We start from the raw sequence: 19,614 nt of genomic DNA on the forward strand, positions 1-19,614 counted from the left end.
AATACCTAAGAAAGAAGAGTTTTCAGGCCTACTGGGAGAGTAATAGTGTCACTTCAGAAATAGGGAGATCTAGAAAAGGGCCAGTTTGGGGCATTATTTTTTTTATTTTATTTTTTGCAGTACGCGGGCCTCTCACTGTTGTGGCCTCTCCCATTGCGGAGCACAGGCTCCGGACGCGCAGGCTCAGTGGCCACGGCTCACGGGCCCAGCCGCTCCGCGCCATGTGGGATCTTCCCGGACCAAGGGCACGAACCCGCGTCCCCTGCATCGGCAGGCGGACTCTCAACGACTGCGCCACCAGGGAAGCTCCTGGGGCATTATTTTTAATAGGGAAAAATTGGAAATCGCCATTTCCAACAATAGTTTAGTATTTAAGTCAAATCTGGTGGATCCGCTTAACGAAATAGTACATGCCTCTATTAAAATGTTGGGCTGTAAAGATTGCTTTCTAAGTGAAAAAGTGCTTAAGGTAGAATGTGAAGTGGGAGAAGGATGCAAGATTGTAGTGCTCCCAGTGATTACAACTTTATAAAGTATGTGTGTAATTCTAGGAGCATCTGTATGGAAATACAACCTAAACAGTAATAAGATAAAGGGAAGGCTCTGGGTTAAAAGCCCTTTAGACATCTCGTAAGTGTGATATACTCTTGAGGTGTCTGAACCATAGTGAAATCTCACTGGGGTAAATGGGACACCAGGGTAACCTTGGAAGTTTTCAGTGTGAGATGGCAGAGCGGGAGGTTTGCAGTCATTAAAAAGGATTTGAAGACAGATAGGCAGGTCCCAACAGGTGGTCAGTCCATACTTCCCATTCAGCAGGCTCTTCCCTGGTGGAGCAGTGGTTAAGAATCTGCCTGCCAGTGCAGGGGACACGGGTTTGAGCCCTGGTCCGGGAAGATCCCACATGCCACGGAGCAACTAAGACCATGCGCCACAACTACTGAGCCTGCGCTCTAGTGCCCACAAGCCACAACTACTGAAGCCCGCACACCTAGACCCCGTGCTCAGCAACAAAGAGAAGCCATCACAATGAGAAGCCCGCGCACCGCAACTAGAGAAAGCCCGCGCACCGCAACTAGAGAAAGCCCGCGCACCGCAACTAGAGAAAGCCAACGCAGCCAAAAATAAACATAAATAAATCTATTTAAAAAAAAAAAAAAAAGCTTGTCCCTTTGCAGGTCATGGAAGGAAGTGTGTAGCAGCCTTGATGCACCCCGATATTTTGACACCGAGGTAACTTGAGCCTCCAGACTACTAATAACAAGACACCCATCCCCCACCCACTGACAGTAATGTGCGTGTGATTCACTTCCTAATCTTCAACTTCCTGAGTTTCCTGTGGGACACAAACAAGTGAACCCCAAACCCCACACTCGGCCTGAGCTCTTTGCAGCCTCTTTCTTCCTCTCAGTTGGTGTCCTGGCCCCTTGGGGTGTGCCCTGTTCAGATCTCATTTCAGACACTATCACGGGCCATCTCCTCTTTTCCTGTCGATAAGCCACTCTGCACGCCCCTCCATGCAGCTGATAGCCCTTCTTCCTTTGTCCTGTCTCCCATCAATATAAACCATTCTCTTCGTGATCAGCGGCAGCCCCATTGCCCAATCCAGTGACCTTACCATGGTCCTGTGTTCTTCACTGTGCAGGTGGACCACACGTCCTGGGGAATAGTAGAGACTTTTATGTCACCAGCATGGGGACTGCTGTGCCCCCTCAGCTTTGCATTGCCTCTCAGTCCCTTGCAGTTTACGGAAGCAGCCGTCTCGCTGTCAGGTCCCTGTGAGAGTACCGAATGCGTATTTCTTTCCCCTGGCCTCCCCGTCCATCGTGGTGCAGTCAGTCCACGTGGCACCATCTGCGCCCCTTCCTGATAGTGAGAAATTCTCTGCATCCCTGGGCTTGGTTTTGCAGCCCTAAAGTCCAGATAGAAGCAATGTCCTTGTAGCCTTTTGAAGAGTCTCCCCATTTTACTCCATCGTATTGTGGCTTCAGGCCTCTTGGTTGAATATTCCAGAACTTGTTACTGAGTTAGTGAAGGGGAGATACAGAAAGGAAAAATTTACACCTTTCATGGGATAGCTGCTGTCATTGTAACTAGTCGTCAAGTCCGGCTTCCACAGAAGCTCTGTCCTGGGGCTTTGGTACAGGAGGTAAGCAAATGTAGAATACCGGCTGCAGATATCAAATGACTAATTTATTTTTCCCTCTCTGAGAGCTGCCTCAGGCAAAAGGACAGTAACAACAGCTCCATCCCTTGTGGATCATGAGAGAAGAACTCTTAATAGGAACCAGCAAAAAAAAAAAAAGAAAAAAAATTGTTTTTATGTTCAGTCCTTCTAAAAACGTACATCACCATTTGTTTCAGAGAGGATCAAAGGAATACAGAATTAGGTCTTTTCCCCCACACCCCATTTGTCTGAGTAGTTGGGGGTCGCCCATTACACCTGCTGACAAGGGACTGTGAAGGTAATGAACAGAACAGTCCCTCAGTCTCACAGATAAAGAGGCTGGAAACGTCCCCTTTCTGCCCGCACTGTTCCCTTCCTTGGCAGGAAAGATTTAAATCTCAAAGGACTTCTGATCATCTCTAGGGTATTTAAATAGCCTAGGATTTCTGTGTAGGTATTTTAATGTCACAGAGGTCGGTGGAGAACAAAGTTGAGGGCAGTCAGCACCTTTCCCTGGGATCCTTTCTGCCTATCCTAATATGTGGTTTTCTTCTTTGCTTGCTTGCTTTTGTTTTTGTTCTTTGAGGTTAACCCTAAAAGCAGGTAGCGTGAGGAGTTGCTGCTCTGTGCTGGTATCAGTCTGGCCTAGATCTCCCTGGGCGGTGTGCTTTCCTAAAGTGGGGCAGAGCCAGCGTGGGCAAAAACTGGTGGGAAGCTGGGTGAGCCACGATCCTTTTGTCCACTTGCATTTCCCCCTCAGGCTGTCAGGCCGCAGAGGCCTGCTCCCAGGACTTCCACTAACATGAAGGGCCAGTTCAGTGTCTCTAAGCCAACAGACAGCAGATGAAGCTGACTGGGAACTGAGGAATACTGGATATAATCAACAGCATAGGAGACTTTAGGTTTTGGGTTTGGTTTATGGTGTTCTTTCAAAGACTTCAGGACAAACTGTGAATATCCTCTTTTTAAGTAGTTCCTTCATCCTGTGAGTTTCCAGGTGTTTCCCATGTCACCTCTGTTGGGAGGCAGGGTGGAGAAACAGAATATTTGCCAGATGGGAATAGAAGTCATAGCCCTTGGTCTTTCATTTTCTTGGCCTTTGAGCACAGCCAGCTACCTTACCTGGGATTCCTTTTCTTCATCTATAAAATGAATATAGTCACACTCAATTCATCTAGCTCCAAGGTTTTAATGACACCCAGCTGAGAAAATGCATGTAAAAATTCATTTTCCCCCCACAGCAGAGCTCTGTACAAAGATGATACATCCTGGGCACTGCTGCTTCAGTGTTTTGAGATGTAGACCTTCAGCCTCTAGTCCTCTTATTTGCTTACTCAGAATGTTGAACTTTAAAGACGCCTCTGTCTTTTTATTTTCATCCACAAAATGAAGCAGGATTTTCCTTTTGAATTCTAGTCTTTTAGAAAAAGATACTTAAATTCTAAGCACTGAATTCCCCACACCTCCGCCAACGGAACTGTGGCATCTAAGTATGGCTTAGTTGTTCTAAAGGACGACGACGGAACTAGGCCAAACATTACCTTAAAGCTATTTGGTAGTGCCTCTTTTAACTGGTGTTTTCTGAACCCACTGGCAAAGCTGGCCTGTGAAACGCCCTGCCATCCATTCATTAATGTTTCATGTAAGGACCTGGATTGAGAATTACTACTGTGTTGTTCCTCCTCTAGGGGAAACAGGAAATGCTCTAGGTAAATCCGTTACCACATATCATCTCAATCTGCAAGGCGTCTCAGGTCTTAAAGGTCTCACCACCTCCTACAGAAAGGTTTAGCCTTATGTATGTTCGCAAACATACTTCTGATAAATCCACAGTTGAAATATGTATTTAGAGAACGACATCCTTTTGATCTGTGCATGGGGTAATTGTCAAAAGTATGATAGAATTTGCCGGTCCTGGGCCATCCTCTTTTCTAAGCAATGCTTTCGCTTGTCTTTTTCTGTCTTCTTTCTCTTGCTTTCTGTAATGAGGTTTTTGAGGCAAGCAGTAGAAATGAATTCTGGCCATGTTAGGCGAATAAGGAAGTCATAGCAAGGATATGAGGCCAGCTCCTGGCATGCACTGAGGGCCAGGCTTAGAGCAGGCAGGAACCAGACAGTTGTGGGACTCCGTGGTGGGAATTTCCACTTTTCACCCAGCACTGCTGATGGCATCAGTGATTACAGTGATTTGGCCCTCTGTCACTTGTTCAAGTGACTGCATCCCAGGGGAGGGAGTTTTGATTGGCCAAGCTCCAGATGTGTGCTCACTCCTTGGCTGTACTGTGACAATGAAAAAAGATTTGGTAAAAGCCTTAGGGACCCTCTTTGGCTTCTGTAGTGGCAGGACAGCTATGTGAAGTTAGTATCTCACTACGCAGGGTAGAGCCCTGGGGAGGAGAATGAATGCTGGCTGGCCCTAATGCCATAGGTCCACTGGTTTCATTCCCCTTCCTTCTCCATATGTGCTCATGCCCTCCCCTTCTTCCCCTGTCCTGGGTTTACCAGTGTGCCCACTGCACCAAGCATTGGGTTAAATGGGGGTGAGGAGAGGGATGTGTTGTCATGAGCAAGACAGATGTGGCTCATGCTGGCCTGGACTCACACATCAGTCTAGGAGACCAGAGATTGGAGCTGGGCGAACCACTTAACCTTTGAGCTGCTAGAGGTCAGTGCCGAAAGGAGGCTGAGCCACATCTTGAGTAGAGGCTGGGAGTCTTGCCCCCTTTGTTCACCACCAGGGGAAGCTCCGTTTTAGAAAAGCAGACCCCAAACCACTGATGAAATTCTTAAGGTGCTTGTGTACATTTGACATTAATATTTTCCCCGTAGGCAGCTACTCGGCTTTGGTTCCAGTAATCTACATGTCCTCAATGAGAAATGCTGATATCAGACATGGTATCTTTGGGAAAACAGTTATTAAAGAACAAAGATAACTGACTTTTCTGAGCCTCTTTCTTTTCTCTTGGGTATCTGGAATCCATTCACCAGCCCATGCTGCCATGTCCAGGGGGAAAGCATTCAGTCATAAAAATCACCTGGGTATTTGTTAAAAATAGACATGCCCAAGCTCTACTTCTGTAGCATCTGATTTGGGTAGAAATCTATTTCCCAATCACCTCACCAGGTAATTCTTAAGATCCAGAAGGCTTGGGAAAACTGCCCTAGAGAAAGCTTAGACATGATTAGAGAACAGTAATAACACCTTTGATTTATATAGCGCACTTTCAAGGAGTTAAGGTCCTCATAGATGCCTCATTTGTTCATAGCGTCTTTGTAAATTAGAGGGACAGTGTTTGTGATTCTCATTTTCTCATTGGGGGAAAACAAGGCATGTGTCACAATATAGACTTCTGGGTCTCTCCTGTATAACATTGGATGGCACTCTGACCTTTTGGGTCAGCTCTCTATTTAATCAAGCACACCATTCTCTGGAGCTCCAGTTCTGCCTGTGTAAAATCTCATACCCTTCTTGTTTTTATCCCTGCTGGCACTGCCTGGTTCAGGCATGCATTGCCACTGAGCTAGGCGTTCAGTAGCTTCCTAACTTGTCTCCCTTCTTCCAGAATTTTTTTCTACCCTGTTCTCCCCAGCAGCTGAGGAGAACCCTTAAAATCTTGGAACCTGTTTATTCATGGGAAAGCAGTAGTGTATATTCATTTAATGAACAGCTTTAGAGGTAGAAAGACAGGTTTGAATCTTAACTCCACAATTTTATCAGAGTTGTGACATTGGTCATGCTTATTAACCTCTCTGAGCTTCAGTTTTTTAAAAATTTTTTTTTGGCTGCATTGGGTCTTCATTGCTGTGCGTGGTCTTTCTCTAGTTGCGTCGAGCATGGGCTACTCTTCGTTGCGGTGCGTGGGCTTCTCATTGCGGTGGCCTCTCCCGTTGTGGAGTGTGGGCTCTAGGTGCGCGGGCTTCAGTAGTTGTGGTTCTCGGGCTCTAGAGCGCAAGCTCAGTAGTTGTGGCGCACAGGCTTAGTTGCTCCGCGGCATGTGGGATCTTCCCAGACCAGGGCTATAACCCGTGTCCCCTGCGTTGGCAGGCGGACTCCTAACCACTGTGCCACCAGGGAAGCCCCTAAGCTTCAATTTTCTGATTTATAATCTGGAGAAAACTACTGTGTATGGTTGTGGGTAAAATTAAGTGATAATGTTTTTGAACCGTGGAGCAGAGTGGTCGACACAAGTAAGTGCTTAATAAATGCTTGCCATTGCATTTATTATTAAATAGTTTAAATAGCACAGGAACCAGCTGCTTGATAATTTAAAAGGCCTCATCTTTAGAGCTATTTGGGACAAATTCTTTTACTGCAGTTATTTCTTGGGCTCTGTTTAGATCTCCTTTCTTTTTGGATCAATTTTAGTCATCTGTATTTCCTAGAAAATTGTCCATGTCATTGAGATTTTAAAATTTACTAACAGGGGATTATGTGAAATAGTTCTTATAATGACTTTACTCTCCTTGTTTGTGTCTCTATTTGTTTTTTGGGGTTTTTTTTGGCTGTGCTGGGTCTTTATTGATGCGTGCAGGCCTTCTCTAGTTCCAGCGACCAGGGGTACTCTTCGTAGCGGTGCACAGGGTTCTCATTGCGGTGGCTTCTCTTGTTGCAGAGCACGGGCTCTAGGCACGTGGGCTTCGGTAGTTGTGGCCCGCAGGCTTGGTAGTTGTGGCTCGTGGGCTCTAGAGCGCAGGCTCAGTAGTTGTGGCGCACGGGCTTAGTTGCTCCGCAGCATGTGGGATCTTCCCAGACCAGGGATCAAACCCGTGTCCCCTGCATTGGCAGGCGGATTCTTAACCACTGCACCACCAGGGAAGTCCCTGTCTCTCTTTCTTTATTATTTCAAATTTCCAGCATCTGTAAGTTCTCTCCCTTTTTTGATTGGTTTAGCCAGCACTTTGGTTGAATGCATGGGAGTTTTTTGGTTGCTGTTTGTCTTTTTAGAAAGAAATGGTTCTAGGCCTTATAAGTTGTACTCTTTAATTTTCTAGCTCATTCATTTCTTTTTATTTCGCTTTGTTACTTTAAAACTTTTTGGTTTGAACGTTCAGTTAAATTTCACTCTTTCTCATTGGTGGATCACCTTTTCCAGGCTTCCCTATCCAGCCCTTGGGCAAGCTTCTGGTGGATTCCTCCTCTCCTAGCCTGCCCATGCTCGACCAGCTGAGCGGCTCCTGGAAGAGCTGTATCAGTCAGGACTCTTGACGAGCAGCACCTGAAAGCCAGCTCGCTCTAGCTCATATAAAAAAAAAGGAGATGAGTGGCTCACGTAATTGAAGATCAGTACATGCCTTTAGGCACAGCCTGAGCCGGGACTGCACATGACATTTCTGGAAACCTGTCTCTCTTTGTCTCTTAGGTCATCTGGTTTTCTCTGATTGTTTTGTTTTCTAGCAGCCTCTCCCACATGGTAGGGAAAGATGGGCCTTGCCCCTTCAGGTTTTACACAGTCCTGACAACCCCAAACCTCATAAGATTACTTCTCCTTCCGGTGTTCACCTCAGTCCCTGAAAAAGGATTCTGGTTACTTAGCCTGGGTTCATAGCTACTTTATTGACTGTTACATGTAGAGAAGAATTGCCGAAAGACTCTGCTTATGAAAATGAACAGGGTTTACTTATGTGAAGAATGTAGAAAGGAGTTAGCATAGTTAGAACATAGAGGTATCGCTAACATTATCTGTGACATTCAGCGTGAGCTGCCAGCACCCAGAAATGATAAAATCTGATCGAGAGAGAGGGTAAACCCCAAACTTCCCAAAGTCATAACTCATTTTCCAGGCCCAGCCTTTTTATTTGGGTACAGAGCACCTCCCCTGGGCCAGATGTACCTCATCAATCACAGTGTGGGCGCTGTCCTTCAGCATATGGCACACCCAGGCACCAACACCATCCCCCGAGCCTGTTCCAGGTACACTCCTGAATCTGTACTGTGGACTAGATCAGGTCAGCTGACCTGATGTCTGTGGGATTCATGAAACAAAGCCCTTAGATCAGCCTCGAGCCTCATCCTGCGTGGATGTCCTGCCCGGCTCTGGATCAATCCCTGGATCTCGGGGAGGGGGTACTCTGATGGCTAGCAGAGGTCACACCTCAGCCACTCCACCCCCAGTCTATCAGTGGGGCTTCCTAAAGGTACCGAAAAGAAACAGATGTCAACTCGAAGTGTTTTTACCACATTCTAAGAACTTCAATTCTTTTTTTTTTAACATCTTTATTGCAGTATAGTTGCTTTACAATGGTGTGTTAGTTTCTGCTGTATAACAAAGTGAATCAGCTATATGTATACATATATCCCCATATCTCCTCCCTCTTGCGTCTCCCTCCCTCCCACCCTCCCTATCACACCCCTCTAGGTGGTCACAAAGCACCGAGCTGATCTCCCTGTGCTATGCGGCTGCTTCCCACTAGCTATCTATTTTACATTTGGTAGTGTATATATGCCCATGCCACTCTCACTTCGTCCCAGCTTACCCTTCCCCCTCCCTGTGTCCTCAAGTGCAATCTCTATGTCTGCGTCTTTATTCCTGTCCTGCCCCTAGGTTCTTCAGAACCAGTTTTTTTTTTTTTAGATTCCATATATATGTGTTAGCATACAGTATTTGTTTTTCTCTTTCTGGCTTACTTCACTCTGTATGACAGACTTTAGGTCCATTCACCTCACTGCAAATAACTCAATTTCGTTTCCTTTCATGGCTGAGTAATATTCCATTGTATATATGTGCCACATCTTCTTTATCCGTTCATCTGTCGATGGACACTTAGGTTGCTTCCATGTCCTGGGTATTGTAAATAGAGCTGCAATGAACATTGTGGTACATGTGTCTTTTTGAATTATGGTTTTCTCAGGGTATATGCCCAGTAGTGGGATTGCTGGGTCCTATGGTAGCTCTATTTTTAGCTTTTTAAGGAACCTCCATACTGGTCTCCATAGTGGCTTTATCAATTTACATCCCCACCAACAGTGCAAGAGGGTTCCCTTTTCTCCACACCCTCTCCAGCATTTATTTATTTAGAAGATGTTGGGGGTAGGAGTTTATTAATTTATTTATTTATTTTTGCTGTGTTGGGTCTTCATTTCTGTGCGAGGGCTTTCTGTAGTTGTGGCAAGTGGGGGCCTCTGTATCGCGCGGCCTCTCTTGCTGTGGAGCACAGTCTCCAGACGCGCAGGCTCAGTAGTTGTGGCTCACGGGCCTAGTTGCTCTGCTGTATGTGGGATCCTCCCAGACCAGGGCTCGAATGCGTTGCCCCTGCATTAGCAGGCAGATTCTCAACCACTGCGCCACCAGGGAAGCCCTCCAGCATTCATTGTTTGTAGATTTTTTGATGATGGCCATTCTGACTGGTGTGAGGTGATACCTCATTGTAGTTGTGATTTGCGTTAAGAACTTTAATTCTTAATGTTTTAGTTTTTCTTATTTTTCAAATACTCTTGTTATAGTTTGGATTCCCTCACTGATACAAGAATTATTCAAGAAAGGATTTGTACGTGTTTACCTTCCTCCCGGTGGGATTTTTAGTTAGGTTTGGATTTGATGTGCAGATCACGTCTGCCCTTGCCAGGCTTCTGGTCAGTAGTGTGTACACCGAAGAACGGAGCCCAAAAGGGTTAGTGTTCCGACTTTGAAGGGGCGCCCTGGTGATGGCGAGATCTGAGAACAAGGCTTGAATCTAAGGATGAAATGAGACTTTCTGTTTCCTTCCCCCTTGATTGACAGTAACTAGCCCAGTGAGGGAACAAGTTGATTTGCCTTCAGCGGGACAGGCAGAGAAGGTGGAAAGAGTCCTGGCAGGGCTTCTGGAAGGCCCCACCTGGTCTGTTACCCACATGCAGCGGGAAGCTTAGTGGGAGCCTTCCTGACCTGAGAGCAGATGGTCCCAGAGAGAAGAGAGGGACCCACTCTGGGCTTTTAATGTTCAAGGACAAGCCCCGTGGGTTTTGGGCTCTCGCCCGTCGGATTTGACGTGACTCGTCCTTGGGGTTTAGAGGGGTTTGTGGGACCAGGAAGAGAAATGCCCCTCTCTGGGTTGAGGTAATGGCATTGTAGTTACCACCGTGACCCGAGCAAGCTTTTCTTTGTCGTCTGACGGACTGCTAGTGTTTGAAAGTTCGGAGCGCACTAGAAAATAAGGGACACTCTTCTCTCTTTTGGGTGTAGGTTCCTAAATCTGTCCTGTACGTTACCCCATTCCTCCATAGTCTCCGCTTCTAAAGCTGTCTCCTGCAGCAGCTGCCTCTCATTCTCTGTTTGGCATGCCTCTGGTTTTCCATGGGACCGTCCAGCCCTCCTGGCCCTGGGTCCTCCTGCAGCCTCCGGGGTGAGCTTTGCCATCTCTTGCCTTCTCATTTATGGGCATATCCCTGCACTTGGAGAGTCATTTCCGAATTCTGCTACGCTCCCAGCAGGGAAAGGGGATCCAGGTGTGCTTCCTCCTCTGGCCTCCAGGATGCTCTCAGCCCTTCACACATGACTACGATCGGGGTTTTCTGCCAGGCCGTGCTGTGGCACCAACCACTTGCTTTAACCAGCTCATTCATATGTGCGTGTCTTTGTGTGTGTGTATCTATATATTTAAATAAATAATATATTTACACACACCTACATATAATTTGCAACAGAAACTCCTCTAAGTTTGTGGGTTGTAGATAGCACCATCCCTGGTTTCACCTGGGTGGTACCCGTGATGGAGTGGGTCTCCCACCTGGAAGTCCCTCCTGGGCATTGGACTGCCTGCCTGCCCCACTCCCCAAGGCCTACACCACCCTATCCCAGCAGTAGTTTCCCCTTCATTTGTTCTCCTGTAGCTCTTATCTCATCCGTGTGATTCATCTGTTTAGTCCTGTGTTGCCCGTCGTGATGTTCTGTATACATAGCTATTTAATGAGGAGCTGTACGCATCCTTTTTATTCCTATATGTAAAAATTGTGCTTGTAGAAGGACTTGAGATATTTTGTGGATTAAAGCATAGTACATATGAGGACAACTTGAAAAAAATTCTTTCTGAAGACAGTGAAGGTAAAGGCACCTCCAGCTCCCAAACCGAGCCACCCTTTGCCAGGTAGCTTTGTTTTGTTGTTGTTTTTTGTAGGTTATGGTAAGAACGTTCAACGTGAGATCTGCCCCCTGAACAGCGTTTAAGGCGTTAACGTGTGCGGTATTGCATAACTGGAACTTTGCTTTGAAGATTTCTGATAGTCAAGGCAAAATGAAATGTGAATTGGATTTCTTAGCTTTGAGCAGCTGTTCTTAGAACATTATTTTCAGACTCACCCGTAGCTATGAACTCTAAACTGGTGATCCCCTTTAAAGGCTCGGCCGCTGGTGTCATTTCATGGGCTTTCAGGTTTCAGTGATTTTAATAATATCCTGGAGTGTGACTTTCGATGCTGAGACTCGTGAGGGACAAGGAGAATTTCATTCCCCTCACCCTGCTTCTTTACCGTTCTGCAATTCCTCCAGTTTTTCTTTTCTTTATCCTTATACCTCTTTTCCCTTTCCCCCAAATTTGTTCTAATTTTCAGACCCAGAAGCCAGACTATTAAATCCATAAATGACCAAGAAGGCATTACTGGCATTCTTTGGAACCCCGCATTTCACAAAGCCCCTTTACAGAAAATTTGTACCCGCCTTCATGAAAAGGACTTGCCCAAATTATAAATATGTACACTATGACAGAACTTAGACTTTTAAGAACTTGAACACTGTTTGCATCTAGATACTGGACTGGGAAGGGTGCAGTCTTTAAATATTGCTCTAGTTAAAGTAATTGACTAACATTTGTGGGTGAGAGGTAGCAAGATCGTATGTAATGAGCCTAGTTATTTAGTAGCATTCCGACGGCTGGCTTAATGGTCTTCTGAACATTGAGTGAGAAAAGCCAGTGTGCCTGCTTTGGTGTGAGATGGGTTCTGTTGCAGCAGTTGTAACTGTAGCTGAGAAGCAAAGCAAGATAGAGAAACGGTGGGAGGGTGCAGTTCCACCTTTCCAGGGAAAATGAACTGAGGATCTATGACTCATGCACCCGCCGTGGTCCTCCAAGATCCAGGGTATAAGGCCTAGATGCAGCCTCGTACAAACACAAATCAGACGGATTAGGGAAACGAAGTCTGCAGGGCTCCCTCCTCAGAGGACCCCCAGTGGAAGGGGAAGGGGCCAGCCAAGACCCTCAGTCTGCTGGGGCCTCAGGGTGGGAGCCCTAAGCAGCTAGAATGTTCTGGCGAGGCCCTTCTGGGAAATAGCCATCAAATCTAGATGTGAGCATGAACTGTGCCCATCTTCTCTGTCCCTACTCCCATTACAGTGGTCGTTCCTGCTCCTTTAGAGACCAGCCATTCCACTTGACCTTGTCTCTCACTGGACCGCTGCCCCGGCTTCCTAACCGGCTTCCCTATTTCTCCTTTTGCTCCCCTATAGTCTGTTTTCCGCCCAGAGCAGGAGTAGTCCTTTGAAAAGGTAAAGCAGACTATGTAACTGTCTCCTCACCCAGTCATAGCTTGTTTGCATTTGGAATGAAGACTCAAACTTCACATCTGCCCACCAGGGCCCACGGGATCTAGCTCCTGCCTGGGTCTCAGTCTCTCTCACTCATCCCCAGCCTCCCAGACCTCCCTACTCTTCTCACCTGCCAAGCTCCTCCGCCCAGGGCCCGGCACCTGCAGTTTCCTTGGTCTGGAACGCTCTTCCCGTCTTTACAGAGCTGCTCCGTCTTGCCTATTAGATCTCAGTTCAGAGCCTCAGAAGAGCCTCCCTGGCCATCCTGCTAGAAGTAAGGACACCCCCATCCCAGTGTTGCCCAGGATTGCTGTTGAAAGATGGTTTTCAAATTTCCGTGGGAGCTTTATATTTTTGTGAAATGTAACGGAGATGTCACAGCAGCGTCACATTGCTGTGGCGCCCCCTCCCGGTCCCTGCGCTCGCCGTGGGCTGGCAGTAGCGGTTCAGGAGCTGCGCGCCTCGTGGATGCTACTTCGAGTAGGAGCTTCGCCCCACGGCTACCCTGCGTGCGTCCTTAGGACTGACTGTTCTCTGTAACCCTCTGGCTTGTGTCTTGTCTCCCCCGGTAGAACGTTCGCTCCACAATGGCAGGGATCTTGTCTTGGACTTCTCACCCCTCCACCCACCATGCCAGGATCGGTACTGACGCACACTAGGTTCACATTAAATCCTTGTCGACACTCCAGCACCCTGATTGGGCTGCCCAGCCCAAGCGGGAGGAGATCAGAGGAAGCCCAGGCTGCCTGCCTTCTCCCCAGTGGGTCTGCTTTGTCTCCACATCCGGTATCAGGCAAGGAGTCGGCCTCGGTCACTGTTACAGTGACTGGAAGAACACGATTCCGCTTCAGTAGTATCGCCCCCTCGCTGTGTGGTGCTGGCCGAGTGCCTTCCGTGCCTCCTGCCTCCCTTTCCACGTGTGTAAAGGAGGCCTGGCATTTCCTTCGCCCGTGAAACCAGGTGATGCTGTTGTACACGCTGAGCCATCTCCAGAACGCTGCCCCTGCGTGGCTCCGCAGCTGTGCATTGACTTTGTAACTAAAAAACAAGAGTTAATCTTCTTGTCGACACTTTTTAATGAGATAGAGTGGAGTCAGCAAACTTTTCCTGTCAAGGGCCACACAGGAAATATTGTAGATGTGAGCCACCTAGGTCACTGCTGGGTTTGCAGCCCGCCCCTCCCCCCCACCCACCTGCCCAACAGTTAAAAATATAAAAACTATTCTAAGCTTGAGTGCCATAGGAAAGCAGGCCAGGGCGAGGTTTGCCAGGCCCTCGTGATAAGCAGTTGGAGTTGTATTTCTGTGGGACTCAGTCAATGTTATTTTCTGTTTGAATGAAATAAGAAATGTGACCCATAACAGTTTCATTTCTCTTGAACGTATCCTCTTGCAAAGCTGTTATTCATCATTGTAGTCATACCTCACACCCTTTCTCACTTGTTTTCAAGTGCATTGTAAACTTCGAATTTTAGAACAGCTTTCTCTCAGCATACAATCGTGGTTCTCCAGGGTGGGGTCAGTGGTTTGTGTAGGAGAGCCCGTTTAGAAACCGTTTGGAGCTGGGGTCGGCCCTTAGATCTGGATGAACTCTGATAATAACGCATTTTTGCCTGCCATTCCAAGTATAGCAAGTTGTTAATTTCCTGAAGTTTTCTCCTATCAAAAGGGTTTTACCTTTGTATAGACATCTGATTAAACCTTCGATCGAATTTAGAGCTGAAACATTTATTCTTGTTTCATTTCTAATAGCCAGATGTGAATTATTATGAAGCCAAGTTTTTTTTTTTTTTTTTTTTTTTTTTGCGGTACGCGGGCCTCTCACTGCCGCGGCCTCTCCCGCCGCAGAGCGCAGGCTCCAGACGCGCAGGCCCAGCGGCCCTGGCCCACGGGCCCAGCCGCTCCGCGGCACGCGGGATCCTCCCGGACCGGGGCACGAACCCGCGTCCCCTGCATCGGCAGGCGGACTCCCAACCACTGCGCCACCAGGGAAGCCCAGAAGCCAAGTTTTTATAGTATTATTATAGTATTATAAATTTTCTAACTGCTTAGTTATAGATAGGTTATGCTTGGATACAACTGATCTGTTGTAAAAACTGCTCCTTCCCCTGCTTTTGCTGCCAGGGTCTCCTGATGGCCTGCAGGCCATCTCTTGCTCATCTTATAAACCATTATTGTTGACATACTTATTCAATTCACTTTCCAATTTTGTTTTAAATATTCTTTAGTTTCAGCATTTAGCAAAGTTCTCTGGAGTTGACAAGGGTAGAAGGTCTTAGAAAGATTGTCAAAAACAAAATTGATATGGGACTTCCCCGGCAGTGCAGTGGTTAGGAATCCGCCTGCCAATGCAGGGGACCCGGGTTCGAGCCCTAGTCTAGGAAGATCCCACATGCCGCGGAGCAACTGGGCCCGTGTTCCACAACTACTGAGCCTGCGCTCTAGAGCCCGTGAGCCGCGACCACTGAGCCCGGGTGCCACAACTACTGAAGCCCACGCGCCTAGGGCCCGTGCTCCGCAACAAGAGAAGCCACCGCAATGAGAAGCCCCCGCTCGCCGCAACTAGAGAAAGCCCGTGCACAGCAACAAAGACCCAACGCGGCCAAAAACAAAAGTTGATAAAGTAGTACCTAGGTATCTCTAACTTGGTTTCTTTAACTCTGATGTTTGGGGCTCACCAGCTGCTGAGGGGCGTGGAGCCTTGCACAGGGTGAGTGCAGTGTCTTGACAGTGCGTGATCTGAGTAGCTGATACTGTGTTTGGTTAGAGCGTAGATTTGGGAGCCAGCTCTGCCACTCGCAGCCGCGCGATATTCGGCACCTTTTTGACCACTCTAAGACTCAGTCTCCCCATCCAGAAAGCTGGGCTAAAACAGAACCTTCTGTATGGGATTATGAGTCCTAAATGAGTTAATACCTGCTTGGTGCAGACTTAGTGCCATGGAAGTATTAGTTGTCGTTATTTATTGAGGGAAAATATGCTTTCACTGATACATTTTTTAAATCCTTTTTTTCCAGGTTTCATTGAGATATGATTGATGTACAACACTGTATAAGTTTAAGGTGTTGAACATAATGATTTGACTTACGTGTGTCATGAAATGATTACCAGGACAAGTTTAGTTGACATCCGTCATCTCCTACCGATATCAAAAGAAAGAAAAAAAATATTTTTTTCCTTGTGATTAGAACTCTTAGGGTTTATTCTCTTTTAACAACTTTCATATATATCATATCGCAGTGTTAATTGTAGTCATCACGCTGTGCATTACATCTCTAGTACTTATTTATCTTATAACTGGAAGTTTGTGTCTTTTGACCACCTTCATCCAGTTCTACTCCCTTTATCCCCTGCCTCTGATAACCACAGATCGGATTTTTCTGTGAGTTTGGGGCTTTTGTTTTGTTTTGTATTTTAAGAATCCACATACGAGTGAGATCATACAGTATTCGTCTTTCTCCGTTCAACTTAACGTAACGTCCTCAAGGTCCATCCATATTGTCCCAAATGGCAGAATTTCCTACTTTTTTATGACTGAATAATATTTGATTGTCTATATATATTCCACACCTCTTCTTTACTCATTCATCCACCAGTGGACACTTCGGTTGTTTCCACGTCATGACTATTGTAAATAATGCTGCCGTGAGCATGGGGGTGCAGTTATCTCTTCGACGTAGTGTTTTTGTTTCCTTAGGATATATTCCCAGGAGTAAAATTGCTGAATCTTGCTGATACATATTAATGGATAACACTCCCCATGGAAAACTTTATATCTGACTTGCTTTGTTCATTTAAATTTTCTCTCCAGGCTTTTGTGGAGGCCCAGAACAAGATTACTGTACCATTTCTTGAGCAGTGTCCTATCAGAGGTTTATACAAAGAGAGAATGACTGAATTGTATGACTATCCCAAGTATAGTTGCCACTTCAAGAAAGGGAAAAGGTATGTGAAGTTGCTTTCATTTAATTTTCTTTTTACTTTTCTGATCTAATACATTCTTAAATTTTACAGTACAAATTCGGAATAACTTATCAGTTTATAAACGTAATTCATTATAAAATCAATTCACTTCTATGCTGGAATATGAGAATAATATTTTTTAGTCTGTTGACCACTTTCTTAAAAGAAGGACCAAGAAATTTAGCAGAGATGTGTCCTAGGACGAAATCTAGATTGTAGGAAATGATTGTTGTCTCGTGGCTAGTAATTGGTGAGATAGCAGGATTCATAGACAGCAGTGGAATTTGTTTGCCTCTGAAATTAATTCTCTTTAGCTTATACTACTTGAAAAGACCTTATTATATGCATTTCTTCCATCCAGGAATGGAAATGGGCCAAGATGCAGCACCCCTTAATTCACCTCTCTTGTTCCTTGCCCTCTGACACCCGCTTAAAACATAAGTCTCTTGTTTGCTTTTTAACTCTCTTTGGAACCATCACCACAAATTTACTTTAGAGTTTGTTAGACTTCACATACATAGGGATCCGCAAAGTATGATCTGCATGCCAAGCCCTGCCTACCCCCTGTTTTGTAAATAAAGTTTAAATGGCACACAGCCACGCCCGCTGTTGGTGTGTTATTCACGGCTGCTTTCGTACAACTGCAGAGTTGAGCAGCAGCATCAGAGTCTGTATGGTGCACAAAGCTTAATTAATTTGCAGTCTTGCCCGTTACAGAAAAGGTTTGCCCACCCCCTACCCTAGCACCCTGGCTAGGGATGGGAACCAGCACTTCATCTTAGCAAATCTGCTGTCTTCTCCGTTGAAAAGAAAAAGTTACTGCTTTATTTGAATATCAGTTTTCATTTTAGGAAATAAAGCAGGCTTTATTTAGCTAATGTGTAGAATTACAATATATTATTTGAATTCCTAAAGCAATTCAGGGAACAAACTCTATAGCTACCTTCCACCCTAGTCCCCACGTCCCTGGCACGGCCTGTTTGCAGTTGTACCTTTGTATGTTGTTTTCCTTTTTCTATTTGTTTGTGTGTATTTGATTTTTCTCCACCAATAGAAAACTCCATAGCTGAATAAAGACCATCTCTGTCCCCCAGGTATTTCTATTTTTACAATACAGGTTTGCAGAACCAACGAGTATTATATGTACAGGATTCCTTAGAGGGTGAAGCCAGAGTGTTCCTTGACCCCAACATACTCTCCGATGACGGCACGGTGGCGCTCCGAGGTGAGAGCTACACAGCCAGGCCCATGGGAGTCCCGGGGCCCTCGCTCGCAGCTCTGAAAGACCAGACAGAGTGTGGACCGTTATTGTAGAACAGACGCACACGCAGTGTCAGGAAAGCTGATTTATGCACGGTAAATTCAGAACACATGGGTAGTCACATCTCCTTCTGATGGCATGAAGCAGGACCAGAGAATAATTCACACTGGACCTAAATTAGCTTCTAGGGCTTCTGGGATCTTGAAGTATCATCATCACTTTCTGTAGCTTCTCTGAGACCTGTCTATGTTTGGAAAAAAATTAATTCTCTTCTGTAAGAAATTTAAGTTGTACAAAGAATGTTTTAACTATAAATATAAAGCAGGAAAGAATATTTATGAAATCTGCTTCCTTGAGGGGAAAAAGTGATGTTTTCAAATTTAGTTAATTGTTAGTGTGTTAGAATTAAAAGTATAAAACACAGTCTTGTAGAAATTAGACAACTTGGTACCTTGTCCCCAGAGGATGCAAGTTTAAAAGCTGAATAAGTATGTTTTGCTGTATGCAAAAATATGTATGCACTTGCCGTATGTCTCCTAAATAACTTCCCCCGAGATAACCTCCTCTACGGGCCATGAGATTACCCCAGGTTTGTGCCATAAGCACCACTTGTAGGGTAAGGAAGTTGTCTACACTCTGGTTTTGTGGTTTAAAAATTATACACTCTGAGAATCATCTCTGGCTAGTATTCTAGATGTTTTCAGTTAAGTTGGCTCAGCATTTCCTCCGTAGCATCTTCTCTTTTGTAGAAAAAGCACAAGTGTAGGTTCAGCCCTACAGAATTGAGCAGTTGGAACGCTGAAGTCCTGTAACTGATTAGGTTGGAATTAAAGAGGCCTGTTCCAGCAGATCTGTGTGAGAAGACCCTTTTATAAAGGCATTCAGTCATTTAGCACTTCCCTCCTCCTCTCCCCCAATAGGCTGTTTATGTACACGATGATCTTTAATCTCATTAGTATTGAGAGTAATCAGTATTGGAAGTAAGTTGCCAGCCAGCTTATTGTCAGTATTCTTCCATGAATTTGGTCTTGGAAATGAAGCCCAGTTGTGAGTGAATCTAATACACTGATTCTGTGCAGTAATATACCCTAAATAGAAGTTCATTTCATTTTAACCAAGGTCTGTCTTGCAACTCATCCAGAGGACTTCATTATAACAGGGTCTCACCTCTCACTCTGATAATTCATTCCAGTAACATTTTTATGTAATGCTTGTCATGTATGGACCCTGATGGATGACAAGGTAAATTAGACATGGGACTTGGTCTCAGTCTTTGAGTTTTCTGAAAATGATATTATAGGGAAGTCACAGTATAGGTAGACATTCAGATTCTTTTGATAGTATATGATTTTTTAAACATATATTTCAAGTCCAAGTGTTTTATTTACATTTTTCCTGAAATTTTTAAAATTATATATAATTTATGTAGAATAAAAAGTGAATATTTACTCCTCATCACATTCTTGACTCTCTTCTGCATTTATATACGTTTGAGCCTGGATATTTTATAGGAATTATAAGTGATTAATAAGAAGGTTTTATGAAATTTTAACCTTATTTTTCACTAGTAGAAGTTCATGTAAAATAGTAGGAAACCCGTGAAAATAGTTGTGTTTCTTAGGATAATTTTTAACCCCCAGTGAAGTTTAACAGACATCATAAGAGGAGATCTCTGGTGTTGGTATCTGGTACCAAACACTACACATTCCTTATAATCATAAAGCTAATAGA

At 45.3% G+C, this 19,614-nt stretch overlaps 1 protein-coding gene across 1 annotated transcript in view; it reads left to right on the forward strand.

The window, feature by feature from the left end:
* Window positions 1-19,614, forward strand: part of PREP (prolyl endopeptidase) — a 140,328-nt gene that overhangs the window by 9,750 nt on the left and 110,964 nt on the right. The window contains exons 3-4 of the mRNA XM_065889245.1: window positions 16,471-16,604; window positions 17,717-17,847. Coding sequence (XP_065745317.1) covers window positions 16,471-16,604; window positions 17,717-17,847 — 265 coding nt within the window. The remainder of the gene's footprint in view (window positions 1-16,470; window positions 16,605-17,716; window positions 17,848-19,614) is intronic.

Source organism: Phocoena phocoena, chromosome 12, assembly GCF_963924675.1.
Source record: "Phocoena phocoena chromosome 12, mPhoPho1.1, whole genome shotgun sequence".
Lineage (NCBI taxonomy): Eukaryota > Metazoa > Chordata > Mammalia > Artiodactyla > Phocoenidae > Phocoena > Phocoena phocoena.